The sequence below is a fragment of the Barbus barbus genome (assembly GCF_936440315.1).
Source record: "Barbus barbus genome assembly, chromosome: 17".
NCBI classification, from domain to species: domain Eukaryota; kingdom Metazoa; phylum Chordata; class Actinopteri; order Cypriniformes; family Cyprinidae; genus Barbus; species Barbus barbus.
Genome location: NC_136745.1, coordinates 4223378 through 4239627, shown reverse-complemented (window position 1 = coordinate 4239627; position 16250 = coordinate 4223378). Strand labels below are relative to the sequence as shown.

General features: G+C 38.0%; 1 protein-coding gene across 1 annotated transcript; it reads right to left on the bottom strand.

Moving 5' to 3' along the window:
• Positions 1-3687: 3687 nt before the first annotated feature.
• On the bottom strand, positions 3688-14116 carry LOC306882954 (small ribosomal subunit protein mS39-like). Its single transcript, XM_079437979.1, has 24 exons — positions 13987-14116; positions 13809-13861; positions 13673-13703; positions 13513-13558; positions 13351-13419; positions 13080-13184; positions 12875-12998; positions 12666-12775; positions 11008-11084; positions 9634-9721; positions 9492-9552; positions 9316-9398; positions 9099-9243; positions 8941-8991; positions 8729-8818; positions 7090-7118; positions 6891-6997; positions 6455-6533; positions 6274-6364; positions 5870-5955; positions 5327-5475; positions 5196-5237; positions 4801-4962; positions 3688-4700 (listed from the first exon to the last, which is right to left on the bottom strand). Exons 1-24 carry the CDS (start codon positions 14091-14093, stop codon positions 4655-4657), a joined length of 2031 nt encoding a protein of 676 aa, XP_079294105.1. The 5' UTR covers positions 14094-14116; the 3' UTR covers positions 3688-4654.
• Positions 14117-16250: the final 2134 nt, after the last annotated feature.

Sequence of the window (16250 nt, the reverse complement as noted above, 5' to 3'; positions counted from 1 at the left end):
AAGCAGGGAGCGGACCAGAGCATATCACAGTGTCTGACATCATACTTGCAAGTTCACACACCTCTAACATTATTTTTAGTGATCTCCGACTGGCAAAGTCAAACATCATTAGCGCCGACGTGGATAACAATCTTACTGAATTTACGTTTAGCATTAGCCAGCACTTTTAAATTTGCCAAGATGTCAGGCGCTCTGGCTCCCGGTAAACAATGGACTATGGTGGCTGGTGTCTCTATTTTCACGTTCCGTACAATAGAATCACCAATTACTAGAGCACTTTCATCAGGTTTCTCAGTGGGTGCGTTACTGAGTGGGGAGAACCTGTTTGATGTTCTGATCGGAACGGAAGAGCGGTGTTTTGACCCGTGACTAGGCCGCCTCACAGTCACCCAGTTGCCCTGCTGCTTGGGCTCTAATGCAGTTCTGTTGATTTGTGCTACCCCTGTCAGATTTTCCTACCTCACATTAAAACAGTAGGTAGTACAATTCGACAACGAAAAATGCTACCTGTTAAATTATGACCACAACCCTAAACCTACCCTTACTGTAATGCAGATACAGTAATTATGTCTTATATTCGCGGTGGGATACAGCTACCGGAAACCAACAATAACAAATTTTTTCTACCTATTAGATTGTGTTTTATTAACATCTACACCTACCCCAACCCTAAACCTACCCCTTACAGTAATGCAGATGCATTAAATATTGTTGTTCAGCGTGAGAAAAAGAACGAAATATTGATGTGCGCATGCGCAGTAAGCCCCGGTAGGAAAATCTGACGGGTAGGATAAAATGTCAGGACAGCGGAACCAAACAATGTACAGGACTCCCTGAGCTAGTCACATCCAAAGCAGTATCTACAGCCCTCACATTCTTACTGTCCTCAACTACAGTTTGGATGCGTGTCTCTAATTCTGAAATCTTCTCTGTCAGCCTAACTATTTCCCTGCATTTATCACATGTGAATCCCTCGTCGCCGACAGAGAGAGATAAACTATACATGTGACATGAAGTGCAAACAACAATAGCAGGAGAAGAAGCCATTACTCATGTGACTGATGAATGATACCAACTTAACTTACCACTTACCACTGTTGTTTGATGGACTCGTGAAAAACGGAGCGAGAAAAAAGAAAACAATAATAGGCGGAATAGAAACGCGAATGGAACCACAAGTAATGCGCTGCACTCACGGTTTTAAAAAGCGAACGATCAAATTAGTTAGATTAGTTTGAGAGATAATACCAGAAATATGGTGGGAATTAAGTTATATATTATCACTTTAAACAACAGTGAGTGAAAGTAAGGTAAAGATTCAATAAAAAAAAGCGGAGCTACAAACGCAAACCTCTCAGCAGCACAACAGTCTTTATAGACCTACCTTCCTGCAGCATTCAGCTCCAAACCTCCTTCTTTTTCTTTTGTGTTTAATGGCAGTTGGCAAACCAGCTTAAGGTGCATTTCTGCCACCTACTGGGATGGAGTGCGAGGCCTCGATGAATCTCCAAACCTGAAGGCTAAGTGAGGGCTACCCATGCAGGGCCAGCACTAAGGGGCCAACGCTTTGCCAATGAGCAAAATCTCAGAGGCCCTGCGTTGGCAGCCCGCTGGGGGCCCTTAGGCTAGTCCTAAGTGGGCCCGTAAAGGGCCAGTGCAGGCTTGTTTGCAGGGATGTCACCAAAGAACGATTGCCCGCGGATTCTCCACCATTAACTGTAGGGGAATTTGTAGTTAAACCCAAGGACCAGGTGTGCTGAATGAAGACCAGGAGTCAGGGATGCAATCAATCTGAAAATTTACTTTAGAAAATAGTTTGCAGTTTCATCAGCAGAAGTCAGCTTCCACACTCTCGATGGAGTTCGTAGGCCGCTTCTGTGTACAATTTGTAAACACCAGCAATTATACTCTAACAGAGGTTGTTAATTGCATCAATGCATAAATCAGCTAAATTCTAAGGAATAGTTCTCAGCATGTAAAGAATAATGTTGCACATTCCATTACACTTCTATCTATACTTATTAATATAGATGGCACTACTAACTTTAAGTGAATCACCAAATAATCTGGGAGGTTAAATACTGATCAATAACTTGATTAATAAACAAACAAGACATAATGCAATCATATTAATAAGAAATAATGTACTAATATGATTAATATCAATCTGGAGGATATGGCAGATAAATTTTCACTCCATCCACTCCTTCAACGTGCACTGCATTATAGGCCAACCAAGACTTGTCACAGCACTGACATATTATTGCTCTTTTGTTGGTTTTGATTGCTTCTATTGTCAAAGTGTCTGCTAAATTACTAAATGTAAATGTCTTTATTTATGGTTAATCCAGCTATACTAGATGGCTATTACAGTGTTTAGGGGCCAAATATGAAACCACTCTTACTCCATTAGGTGACTTTGCTATCCTAGTCACTACCAAAAGTCAAGAGTTTTGTGACCTTAAAGAGCGTGATGGATTAAAGCCTGATGAAATATCTGTTATACACAGGCGCTAAACCATTTGGGGCCTAAGTAAGCTATACTTTCTAATCAATATAGGTAGGCTAGAATGATGGAAGATGCTCTGCAAAAGAACAATGTGGATTTTCTTTAACATTGTAACATATTTGGAAATGTTTAGCATGATGCCACAGACAATGTGTTCTTATAGGAAATCATTTGAAACATTTGCTAATTTAGTTGTTACAGTGCAAAATATAAAATATTAAAAGAGGGGTAAGATGACTTTTACAGAATGTATAAATTATATATATATATATATATATATATATATATATATATATATATATATATATATATTTAAAGGCATTTTCCTATTTACATATTAATACATAATATTGAGGGGTTATCTTACCTCATCTTACCCTACAATTATTGTTACTTAATAGCCAGAGTAGAAATGATAAAATTGTGGTTTATTGAGGATGCAGGACAAGCACCTAGTAGAACATCACAATAATCCAGTGAAGAGGCCATGAATGCATGAACTAGCTTTTCTGCAACAGAAAGAAAAAACATGTTCTGAATCTTGACATTGCTCTAAGGTAGAAGGTTGTTTTTGTAATGTGAAATACGAGTTTGAAAAGACAAGCTGCTAATATAACATTCATTTTTGTTCTACATTTTTCTGACATTCAGCATTTCAATTTTCTCTTCATCTTTTGAAATGGAAGGTTCTACATATTTCACCTCCTAATTGCAGCATTATATAATGAAGCTAAATGGAGCTCATTAATCAGTTCAATTTAACGTATTGAACTGTAATACTGTTGTTTTGGCAAAACATTTAGTTTACTGCATTTGTTTGTTTTTTTAAAGCATAAATACCAGCAATATAACCCCTCTTTACTAGCCCGGCCAGCAGTTCTTCAGACATAATAAACTCTTCACCTTATGTTTTGGGCATGTCAATTTGGGAAGACCAACAGGATTCAGGATTATGTCATCATAAATCATTTTGATGATATTTATAAATTTTTGTTCAAAACCAAAATGATAAAGTGTCTTAAAAATAAAAGTATCTCCAACCACATCAAAGGTTTTAAAAGAATCCAACAATAAAATAAATCCATCATCCTCAGTTAAATGACTATATTCTGAGTTTAAACACCAAACAAACAGCAATACTAAATGCATTATCCTACTTAGTCCGAGTCTCAATAATTGATTTGATGAAGTTCCACCTTTAATAGCAACAGTTATTACAATAAATAATTTGTAATCCGTATTGAAAAGTGTGATATGCTATCTGAAATCCTTTTGTCCTTTCCAGGTTTTGGGATCAAAACAACTAGACCCTGCTATAGAAGGAAATAGATCACTCACTATACTCTTAATACAATCCTGTAGTGTTTGGAGGGAAAAAAAACTAAACAAAACAAACGTATAAAAGTCTGAGAAAAAACCATCCTGCCCATTTACCTGTATTCATTTGTTTTCAGCCAAATTCTTAAAATCAAAGCAACATTTTATTTTGATAGCTTATTTTGACTATAACCAACTTCGTGAATACATGTCAACTTATTTTTCTAACCCTAACAGTCTACTAATAGTCTAATGAGAGTTAGTTGACATGTAGTTGCAAAGTTATTTATAGTTAGTAAAGTGGACTATTGCAATAAAGTGTATCCGAAGTGGGAATAACAAATTTCCTTTAGATATATATAAAATAAAAATCATAAAAAATATCCTCAGAGGTATATACTTCATTTTTGTAATATTGTTATAAACATGATTTATGGTTTATTAAACGACCTGTAATAATTTTCTTGACTTTATTTAATATTACAAAAGTATAAGCTATTCCCCCCTCTTGTGTTACATCTGTGAACATTGATTATTCCTGCTTACAGCTCTATTCTTTATTTAAAGGTGAACAAAGCTGCATGAGAATTCTGTAGACAACAGCAGAAAAGGTGAACCTGTCCTGAAGTACCAGTCCACAATCCATGAGGAAATGGGAGAAAATATTTTCTTTTCTTAAAGTACTTTTACTTGAATGAAGACTGAAATCTGTGCATGTGACAAGCATGTTTAAGTACACAATTATTAATGACACTGAAAATGAACACATTGACATTTCTCCAGATATTTAGCTGCATCCACGCTGCAGAACGCCTCTCAGCCCGAGATTTAATCGCTGTTAAAGGTCTGAATCTCCAGATCAGACAAGATGTTCCTACAAGATGAAAAAAAAGACCACAGAGGATCAGATTATAATTTGATTCTTGAATTAATTCAACTAAAATCTCTACGGTTGCCCAAAAAGCAACACTTACTTCTGCTGCTCTGTGAGCTCAAACTCCTGCTGGACCCTCTGGATGAGTTTTGGGGTCTCGGGCAAACAGAAGCCAGCTGAGATCTGCACCAGCTCCACCGCCTGATTCACATCACCACCACCCTCCTTTACACACGTCAAGAACTTGTTCAACAGCTCCTCACTGAGAGAACAACACAGCCGTATGAACATTCAGACTTTTAAGACATGAAATATAATCATTATTTAATTTAGATTCTTTGGGAGAAAAAAAGTGGATCTGGGTTTTTAAAAACATTAAATCCTAAAAAATGGTAATTTCTACAGTTTAGACATTTTTCCAGCAATCCTTAACTGTAAAACACTAGAAAGCCATGGAAAATTGCTTGTCAAAGTTTTTGAGACTCCTGATCGTACCTTGGAACTCTGTTGTGTGTTTTGAAGAGTTTCAGCATCTCCCTGGAAGAAGAGAAGAGAAAGAAAATCTGTGAGGTGCTTTAACTCGATTTGATCTGGATCACATTACAGATGTCCATTAAGGATGTTACCAGGCGTCCTGTCTCCTCTGAGCTGCTAGTAATACAGACATGAGGTCACTGAGAGAACCGGCCGTCCAGCTCAGCAAAACTTTGCCCCGGTCACCCGTGTCGTATATTTTCTTGATGTCCAGTGCACACTCAGCAAACGACTCCTGCACCTGTCCAGAAAATATATAGTGAAAGTGGCCAAGCATGGTGTCCCATACTCAGAATTTGTGCTCTGCATTTCACCCATCCACGTGCACACACACAGTAGTGAACACACACACACCGTGAACACACTCCCGGAGCAGTGGGCAGCCATATTGCTGCAGCGCCTGTGCATTACAAACAGCACTATTTTTACAGACTGGCACTGATACATGCACAAGATTAATGTGTGAAACTCTACAAACACTTTTTTTTATTCTAAACTATAAATAAAAAACTATAACTAAGAAATTTGCTTTATAGTCCACTGACAAGGCATGGCATTGAAAAGAAAATGAAAGGAAGACTTGTAGAAGGCATGAGTATCAACCAGTATAGATGCAGATGAGGTAGAGGTAATACCTCCTGATTGTGCTTCTCTCTTGCCATAAGTGCCAGCAACTCTTCCACCAGATTCTGCCTGTTGGCATGGCCCAACTGTTTCATATCTGTGGAAAAGGACATTAAAAATTGATACTTTAAGACCGTCATCTTTAAATGTGATACCAGAATAAAACATGATACTACTAAATCTAGTAAGTAACACAAATAACACACAGTAAAGCACACACACACTCTTGCATATGTGGTTTACAGGGGCCCTCCATAGACGTACTGTACAACCTTTACTTTCTATCCCCTTACCCTAGCTCTACACCAAAACCTACCTTCACACAAAACTTAGTTTTTTTACATTTTCAGAAAAACACGATTTGGTGTGTTTTAAGCCATCTGGTTTATGAGGACTCAATCAATCAATCAATCACCTTTCCATATTTGTGGGATGAGGTCTAATCTGTTGTCGGTATCAAGCGCTTGGAGCAGATCTCTCATGACGTTAGAACTGGGGTAGTACACCTGTGAACCGGATCACATCAACCCACATCAATGCACTTCACCATTCTGTGTGCGTTCACATGAATCAACATATGATCGTGTTTTACTCACTGAGGGAACAAGATCTCTGTACCACTTCAGCATCACGTCAATGTTCTCCATCATAGAGAGCAGACTGAAGAACCGCGCACTGAAAGACAGACAGAAGAAACCTGATATTAAAGAAAATTATTGCTGATTTTGGCCTATTATAGGGTCCTAACCAACAAATTTTTTATTAATGGTTATTTTTTCCAATCACATAATTCTAATGATCTTTTAAGTACTTTTAAACGCTTATTTCCCCCCACTACAGGTCACACGGTCCCACTGTTTTTTCCATAAAAACGTGTTTTTCTATCACAGATTTTAATGCCACAATGCACAGAGCCAACAAATCAATTCATTGGATTAGTTGCCACAGCCCTGTGCTGAGTGTCACGTTAGGGAAAGGGTTGATGGGAACAACTCTTGAATAATGAGTGAAGTTTCGCTGGATTATACTTACTAGTAAATGTTCTGTTGAAAATCAGTTCCCAGAAGTCTCCAGTTCTCTCCAACCCCCAGCAGCTCATGGACCCTATACGCCTGCTCTATGTCCTTAGTGTCAAGACACTGTAGATACAGATGCCAACAGGGTCACATGCCATCCTAACGTGACATTTACCATGAAGCTTTGTAGAAAGGATGCGTTTAACTGCACTTACGATTCTCATAGCAGTAATGAAGAACTGTGCTGAAAAACAAAAGCAATGCAGGTGTGATTCAACTGGGTAGATACTTTTATCTGCAGAAATCAATATATATGTGTCCCAATATCCACAATTGCAGTCTTGGCCCCTTTTTTGTGTGTGCAAGCGACAGGAAGTGCACAAAACTGTCTCAGGTCTGAAATATGCCAAATCTCTGTTTCTTTAACGCACATCAAATCCACACTACTTCTTCTCTAAGGCAAAGCGTATCCCATCATTCATCATGTTCAGGAATTCATGTACCCCGAAATCACACAATGTTGGGTAAAATTTTATTTTAAAGGGGTGGTTGTTTGCGATTTCACTTTTTGAAATGTTAGTTAGTGTGTAATGTTGCTGTTTGAGCATAAACAATATCTGCAAAGTTACGAAGCTGAAAGTTTAAAGCAAACAGAGACATCATCTTTAAAAATTATGGCAGTTTAATGCCTCCAAAAACGGCTCGTAGGGACTACAAGGGGTTACTTCCTGGGTTCGTGACGTAACAAACCCAGATAAACCCCGCCTCCGGGAATACACAACAAAGGGGGCGAGGCCATGCTGCGCTGCTTTAGAGAAGAGGAAGAGGAAGAGAAAACTAGGGGTGAACGTAAAAATCTATTCATTTATGAATCGTGATTCTGTCTTCTAATGATTCTAATGGATTCACAAGTTTCAAAATCAATGTTATAAAGCAGTGGTTCTTAATCCTGTTCATCGCGCCCTCCTGCTCCTGCATATCTCTCTCTCACTCGCTCAGATCATCAGCTCAGCTCCAACAATGAACTGTTCCTATTATACACTTATTTTCACATAGCTATGACAAGCGTTAAACATGGACGCGCGTGCGGTTGCTGTACTGTATTAAAGCTTTAATCAGGATAAAACCCAAATATTAAAAGCTAACATAAGCAGTAGCATTTACAAATAACAGCGTATGTAAAAGTATGAGACAAGACAACAAACAAAAAACATAGGCCTACTATTAAAAGCCATGCTTGCACAGGTTCTGTGCGATCCTCTTCACAAATATTCTCTGCGTCTCAATCGGGCTCAAATTCATAAGCAATATAGACGACACCATTGTTTACAATACAACCGGAGCACATGTCGCTGAGCTGAGGAGCGGGACGTTTTGATGCGTACTAGAGGCGGTTTAGCGAATCACAACACACTGGGCCAGCTAACCAATCTGAGCCCATCGTGTATTTCTGAGGGAGGGGCTTCATAAAAGTAGGAAATGATCAGCGCGTTTATCAGAGAAGGGACAGAGCGGTGTAGAATTAAGGTAAATTATGTAATGCGTTTAAAAACAAAGCATTAACACGTTAGACGGCACCCCATAAACACAATCAAGCCTAGAAAAAAAAAAACAGTCAACCACCCCTTTAAAGTGCAAAGTATTGAAAATAAAAGTTCTGTACAAACATTTCTTGCTGTGTCCCATGAGCTAATCAAATGTTTTTGTGACACGCTTGTGATCTTTACACCCACTTGAATACTTGGGCCAAAAACCGCAAATATGTAAGTAGAGTGAAGAGCTGCAGAGAGCACAAGTGTGGGTACCGGGTACAACGCTAAGTTAATAAACACTGCTGTAACAATATGCAGATACCATCATCAGGGTCCTGTGGAGTGAAGCTCTTCCCTGACACCTCGTTCATCACTTCCTGCAGAATGTCCGTTTGGCCCTGAATTGGGGCACCTGCAGTGCAAAGCATGATGGGAAATGCATGATTGTGTGTTTCTGTGCATGTGTATGCACATTTAACTAGTTAACAAGAATTGCCTTTTAATATATAAAAAAAATAAAAAAGTCTTTATGACCTGGTTTATAAAATATGGCAAGCAAGTGATTGCAAGAGGCCAGACTGGGATCTGAAATCAAAGAAAAATAATTGATTATACACCAAAACAGGCATCAAAATTTCATAAATCACTTCTGTCCTATAGAAGCAGGAATAAGTAATGATCACTCAACAGACCGATGGAGAGAGCCTTCATCTCACTGATCACAGGAAAGGCCTGAGATTTGCCCAGATGGCCACAGCGTCTCAAAGCCTTCAGGACAGCGTTCAGCGTCAGGAGGTTTGGCTTGACCTTCTGCTCTGCCATCTGCTTCAAAAGATCCTACAAACACACACAGACTGAGGCAGAGACTACTTAAAACAGCAGCTTCACAACAAAATCTCAATCGCATACCACAATCAGCTCCCATTTTTCATTGTATTTCTCTTTTACTTCCGGGGCGGCTGTGATCAGGGCATTGAATGTGTGCACATCAGCTAGAGGAACAAAACAAGGCATCTCAGCTTGGGAAACACTCATTTAGAAAATGTTAAATGTTTCAAGAATCTCATAAACCGTAAAGCACATACCTTTCAGTCGGTTGTTGAGCAGGTCAGTGTAGGTGCTGAACGCTTTAGAATAAGCACCATACTGTGAAATCAAACACACCTGCAGTCATCTTCTGCTATCAAACTAGAAATTAAATGTATGAGAAGTTCCCACAGACGTTACCTTCACCAAGCCTCGTATCAGAGCGCTGTATGAATGCGTGTTTGGCTCTGACAGCAGCGCAAAGATCCTCTCTGCATTATTATTCTCTCTAAAAGGGAAAAACAAGACAAAGCTTATCATATGACAGTGTACTTGCTTGACTTTGTATTGTTATGCAGATACACTACCAGTCAAACCTTTAGAATAAATATGATTTTTTTTATGCTTTTGAGAGAATTTACAGTTACAAAAAAAAGCCGAGCAAAAATGCTGAGCAGCAAAAACGGTTTCCAATATTGATAATAATTAGAAACCGTTTTTGCTGCTCAGCATTTTTGTGGAAAATGTGTTACAATTTGAATTCATGATTCTTTGATTAATAAAAAAGTTTAAAAGAATATAGCATTCATTTGAAACAAATCTAACATTATAAACATTGTTATAACATATGCATATATTATGTAACATTATAAATGTTTTTACTTTCATTTTTGATCAACTTGCTGGATAAAAATATTTTTCTTTAAGGGGAGACTCTGCATGCAAAAACACCTGCACCAGTGCTTACAAATCTCAAGTTTGAGATTTTGGGCTTTTTGGTTTTTCGTAAAGTGTTTTTTTTTTTTCAGACTAGTGGAAAGAAAACATCCAAAAGTGTTTATTTTATAGCACTTTATCTATTTGTGTCGATAGATTTCAATTACAATGCATATATCTGAGGGCCATTTTCTCAAAATGAGTTTTTTCTCCTACACCGAGCCATAAATCTTCACTTCAGTAGCGTTTACACAGACCAAACTTTACATTTTTATTTGTTCGTATATAATTTGCTTGATTATATACAACATTTTAATCCCCCAAAATCTGTGACAATATAGTGTTTTCTGTCTGATCTAAGCATTTTCTGAATTATGGAGTGACAAAAATGAGCTCCCCAAAATTCCCTCTGTAAAATTGTTTTGACTCTAATATGTAAAAAAAAATTTACAACAACACTGATATCATCCAGTGTTTCGATTTTTGTACTAGAAATGTATGCAAATTAGTGCATATTTCATTAAATAATGACTCATTTGTATATCTAAACCTAACATTTTAGAACACTTGCAATACAAAAAATGTTTGCAATTATCAATGTAATCAATCAGCTGTGTAAGTAAGGCGATAACTATTAGTTATTTTTCTACCCTGTGCGTCTCGCCTTATCTTACACTACCATTCATAATTTAGGGGTATCACAGTTTCTACAAAAATATTAAGCAGCAAATATTGTATATATAACACTGATAATAAAAACAGTTATTTTGAATTTTTCACAAATATTTTTTAAAAATCTTAATTATTCCAAACTTTGTGTGTATAAACAGGTTTTACTAGAAATCTGTAAGTACTCACTTCCAGGAGACCTTCAGTAAATCACTAGCTTTAGATGCTCTTCCTTTTTTAGTCTGCGGTTCATCCTGAACGTCCTCCTGGGGTTTTATCATGGGTAAAGAGCGTTGTTAAATGGAGTTAAAAAAAAAAAAAAAAAAAAAAAAAAACGTCTCAGGTGGCTTATTGGTTATTATAAAAATATATATATATTTATTATAAAATGAAGCGGTATTACTGGTTCAATATCCACATTTTGTATATATAAACTGATTATTTGCATTATCTAAACATATTTTCAAGCTGAATATATATATACAGTATATACACTCACCTAAAGGATTATTAGGAACACCATACTAATACTGTGTTTGACCCCCTTTCGCCTTCAGAACTGCCTTAATTCTACGTGGCATTGATTCAACAAGGTGCTGAAAGCATTCTTTAGAAATGTTGGCCCATATTGATAGGATAGCATCTTGCAGTTGATGGAGATTTGTGGGATGCACATCCAGGGCACGAAGCTCCCGTTCCACCACATCCCAAAGATGCTCTATTGGGTTGAGATCTGGTGACTGTGGGGGCCATTTTAGTACAGTGAACTCATTGTCATGTTCAAGAAACCAATTTGAAATGATTCGAGCTTTGTGACATGGTGCATTATCCTGCTGGAAGCAGCCATCAGAGGATGGGTACATGGTGGTCATAAAGGGATGGACATGGTCAGAAACAATGCTCAGGTAGGCCGTGGCATTTAAACGATGCCCAATTGGCACGAAGGGGCCTAAAGTGTGCCAAGAAAACATCCCCCACACCATTACACCACCACCACCAGCCTGCACAGTGGTAACAAGGCATGATGGATCCATGTTCTCATTCTGTTTACGCCAAATTCTGACTCTACCATCTGAATGTCTTAACAGAAATCGAGACTCATCAGACCAGGCAACATTTTTCCAGTCTTCAACCGTCCAATTTTGGTGAGCTAGTGCAAATTGTAGCCTCTTTTTCCTATTTGTAGTGGAGATGAGTGGTACCCGGTGGGGTCTTCTGCTGTTGTAGCCCATCCGCCTCAAGCTTGTGTGTGTTGTGGCTTCACAAATGCTTTGCTGCATACCTTGGTTGTAACGAGTGGTTATTTCAGTCAAAGTTGCTCTTCTATCAGCTTGAATCAGTCGGCCCATTCTCCTCTGACCTCTAGCATCAACAAGGCATTTTCGCCCACAGGACTGCCGCATACTGGATGTTTTTCCCTTTTCACACCATTCTTTGTAAACCCTAGAAATGGTTGTGCGTGAAAATCCCAGTAACTGAGCAGATTGTGAAATACTCAGACCGGCCCGTCTGGCACCAACAACCATGCCACGCTCAAAATTGCTTAAATCACCTTTCTTTCCCATTCTGACATTCAGTTTGGAGTTCAGGAGATTGTCTTGACCAGGACCACACCCCTAAATGCATTGAAGCAACTGCCATGCGATTGGTTGATTAGATAATTGCATTAATGAGAAATTGAACAGGTGTTCCTAATAATCCTTTAGGTGAGTATATATATATATATATAGAAATAAACAAAACATGCTGCACATTCAACTTCCATCTCATCAATGATCTGATGTGTGCAAACAAAGTTGTGCCACCAAAGCAGCAGAGCATCTTGAACATTGTTTTATGTTTTATACCGTCTCCTCATTCTTCTGTTCTGGAACATTCTCTTGTGCAGGATCATGATCTCCATAGAAACAAATCAGATCTAACAACTGATTGGTCACATCCAATGACACTGACGTACCTGCACAAAATACACTGATCAGCCATTCAGTTACACAGTTAAACACAACTAACATCTGCCATAATATTAGATGCAATGCCTCGTCTTGCTCGTTCTTACCGGCCTGCAGCAGTTGGTCGTACAGATCCACAGCAGCTTTGACTTTTCTCATCTGAATTCTCTCTATGAGAGCAGCTTCAGACACCTCCTCTATCTGAGCCTCGAGAGTTTCCGGCATCAGACACTTCCAACAGAAGTAAAGAAGTATTTCACATTCATAAGCACAAGCTCTCATATGCAAATCATACAAATACTGGACACTCACGGGAATATGAGGCCGTGCGTAGTCTTTCTGGAAGTACTTTGGATATGTACTGATGAAATATTTGGCAGCATTTCTGCCTGACTCCTGGGACAAGGAAAATAATTTCTGTGCGGGAGGAAAAAGAAGCTGTTAGAAAAGTTTTCATGTTATGTGCAACTATGTTCAAATTATTACAACTTGCAACATATACACATTCATTAATTTTAATGTTTAAGAACCTGTCTAATAGTCTGAACTGAAAACCTGAAATGATTTGATAGCCAAAACTCACAAACTCTGATGATGTTTTTGGAGTGAGATATGAATCATCTTGAAATCTGTAATCTGAGGCTGTAGGATCCTAGAAGAAACATATGCACACACAGTAACTCTGCTTACGTGATATTTGATAATGTATTTTAATATGGTTGTTAGTTTGATCTGATGAACATACCCTGTTCACAGTGGATGCCAGTGCCTGTAAGACAGCCTCTTTACTCCTGATAACAGTAAAAAATTACTTGTTAATGAATATTTAAAAAATATGAAATTCATAATTTGTGAACTATATATTTATTGCTCATGTGAATTGTTCAGATCTGACCAGCACATACCATGCTTTCTTCTTTGGAATGACTATTTCTTCTGAAAAAAGAAACCATTTTTTTTTAGCATTTATTTCTAATTAGAAAGCATCTTAATTTAAAAAAGCATATGAATATTCCTATTAAAAAGACATAATTATCAGACCTGGTGAAGAAACGGCAGGTTGTTGATCTGCAGCAGAATTCAGAGCAAAACTCCTGTAATCAAGACACATAATGAGCCTGATAAAACTTGAGCTGACACAACCCCTTCAAATGACCTGAGACAACCAGTCGTTTCTTTACAAACAAAAAATAAGCCTGTCCTTGTGCGTTTATCTTACCTATTAGGCCATGACTTCTGCAGGTGAATGCGCAATATTTTGCTGCTCTTACACACATGATGCCTGAGAGCTTGCGAACAGGAGGACGCCATGGCACCGAAGTGCATGCTCAAAAATCCCTCGGTGGCTCCTCTCTGACGCTCCCATGAAATCATAGAGATACTCCTGCAGGGGGCGCTTGGAGGCTCAGAAAGAGGAGCATCTGCCTGCAAAACCGGACAGTAGCCCCTCACTGCAGAATAAAGACCCATGGGGCGGGGTTGGATCTACATCTAGGGGGTGGGGATGGGTGGGTTTAGGGATCAGGGGGTGGAGACAGGTAGGTTTAGGTAAATGTAAGGTGGAAGGAGTAGGATCTAGATCCAACCACACCCCCTGGATCTTGTGTTCTGCAGTGAGGACCATCTCAAACCGAAGGCTGCATTTTCATTCTCTAATGCTGTAAAATGAATTGTTAGCACATTCATTTAACAAAACTGTTACATGATAAGCCTGTGTTGACTTATTGACAGCACAATAAACTGTAGCACGTTCGTTGTGAAAGCTTGTTAATTACTGTCTTACTAATGTTTTAACTGTCACGTGCTCACAGTTACCCCACAATACATGTTATGAGTACGTCTCTTCATTTTGACATGGTTTTATAATGTTGGTTGAGACATATGACATTTTAATATTCAGATATAACAGAGAGGCATCATAATAACTGAATGTTAAAATAGCACGTGTTAGATTGTGTCATTTACTGTGTGCATAACAATATAATGCATTGTGCATGTTTCTGCCTTTTCGAACCCTACTGTATATTATACCTTATGCTATATTTCAATTAACAATCTTCTTTTGATAGGCCATCATATTTGGCCTGGCTGGGCTTCAGAATTGGTCTCTGCAGGATGCTGAGCAGGCCTTCCTCTCTGGTCCTGATTATCATCACAGGTAAGAGTAGAAAATGAAATAGTTTTTACACAATGTCCAATGTATCCTTTTTTTTTAGCGTTTACAGTATTTCTGTTAACCTAGCAGTGAATATGCTCTCCATTCACTATTTCAGTGAAGTGGAAGAATTTAATAGAGTGATAGAGAAACAATTGAGAAAAGCGGGGAGAGCATCCAGATGGTAGATAGTGCTGCTGCATACATCACAATGTGTGCTTTAAACATTTAAAGATCAGGAAAATCATGTCAATAATGTTATTTCTATTCAGATTTCTTGCATCTCTCTCTATTATTTATTTTCTCAGTTCAGATGGGCTTTATTGACATGAATGTTTCAACAACCTTTGTTCCCACAACATCAAAATATTATTTTTCCAAGTCTTTGAACATTATGCAATAATATTATTATGAACATTAATTGGTATGAAGATTGATATAATTATTTGTGTATCGTATATGTGTGTGCGCTCCGTGGTAACTAAGATCTTTTAAATATGAAATTTAAAATTGGAGAGTAGAACAACTAAATGTTCCTTATTTCATTCACTTCTCTCTCTCTTAGGAGTCAGTGAAGACGTTGTCCATGAAGATCCTTCTATGTGGTTCACGTCATGAACAAATTAGTTTTTGTGTGTGTTCAAGTTCAACTGTTGTAATATATTATTTTATAAAATATACACAATCTTAAATCTACCCCCAGAGTCATCCTTGTGTCTTCCCTCTGTACTTGAAAATGTGGTTGATCTAGTGACTGAAAGCACTAAACCATGATGCCTTGTTTATTTTACTTGAGTTATTATATTATGTCAACTTAGACCCAATAATTACTCAACATTCCTAGGAACCAGGTTTAATTGCAATAAAGAAAGTAGTATTTGGGTGTAATAAAACTTTATAAAACTCTAGTAGTTAAAACTGGGTGGAAATACTGCCTTGATGGCACTTTTTCGGTCCTCCAAAACTAGGGTCCTAGAAATGTGATCCTACAGCTGCGGTCCTGAAAGTGTGGCCTCCGGTACTGCAGACGGATAATATTGCTCAGAATAGCAGTATTGCCCTCTTTTCATGGAAACGGATGTATCCTTCATCTTTGTGTTCATAATAATTTTGTGATACCAAACAAGGTTAAAGAAATGCATCTGCACAATTTTTAAGTTTATGGATATCCACCCAGAATGCTCTTTTTGTGGATCTGAAAATGAAACAATGCTTCATTTGTTCTTTAGATGTCCCTTCACACCATTTTGGACTGAGATTTCAATTTTGATCTTTAGATCCTTTAATAACCTCATTGATATTGCAGAAGAAATGGCCCTGTTTCTGTT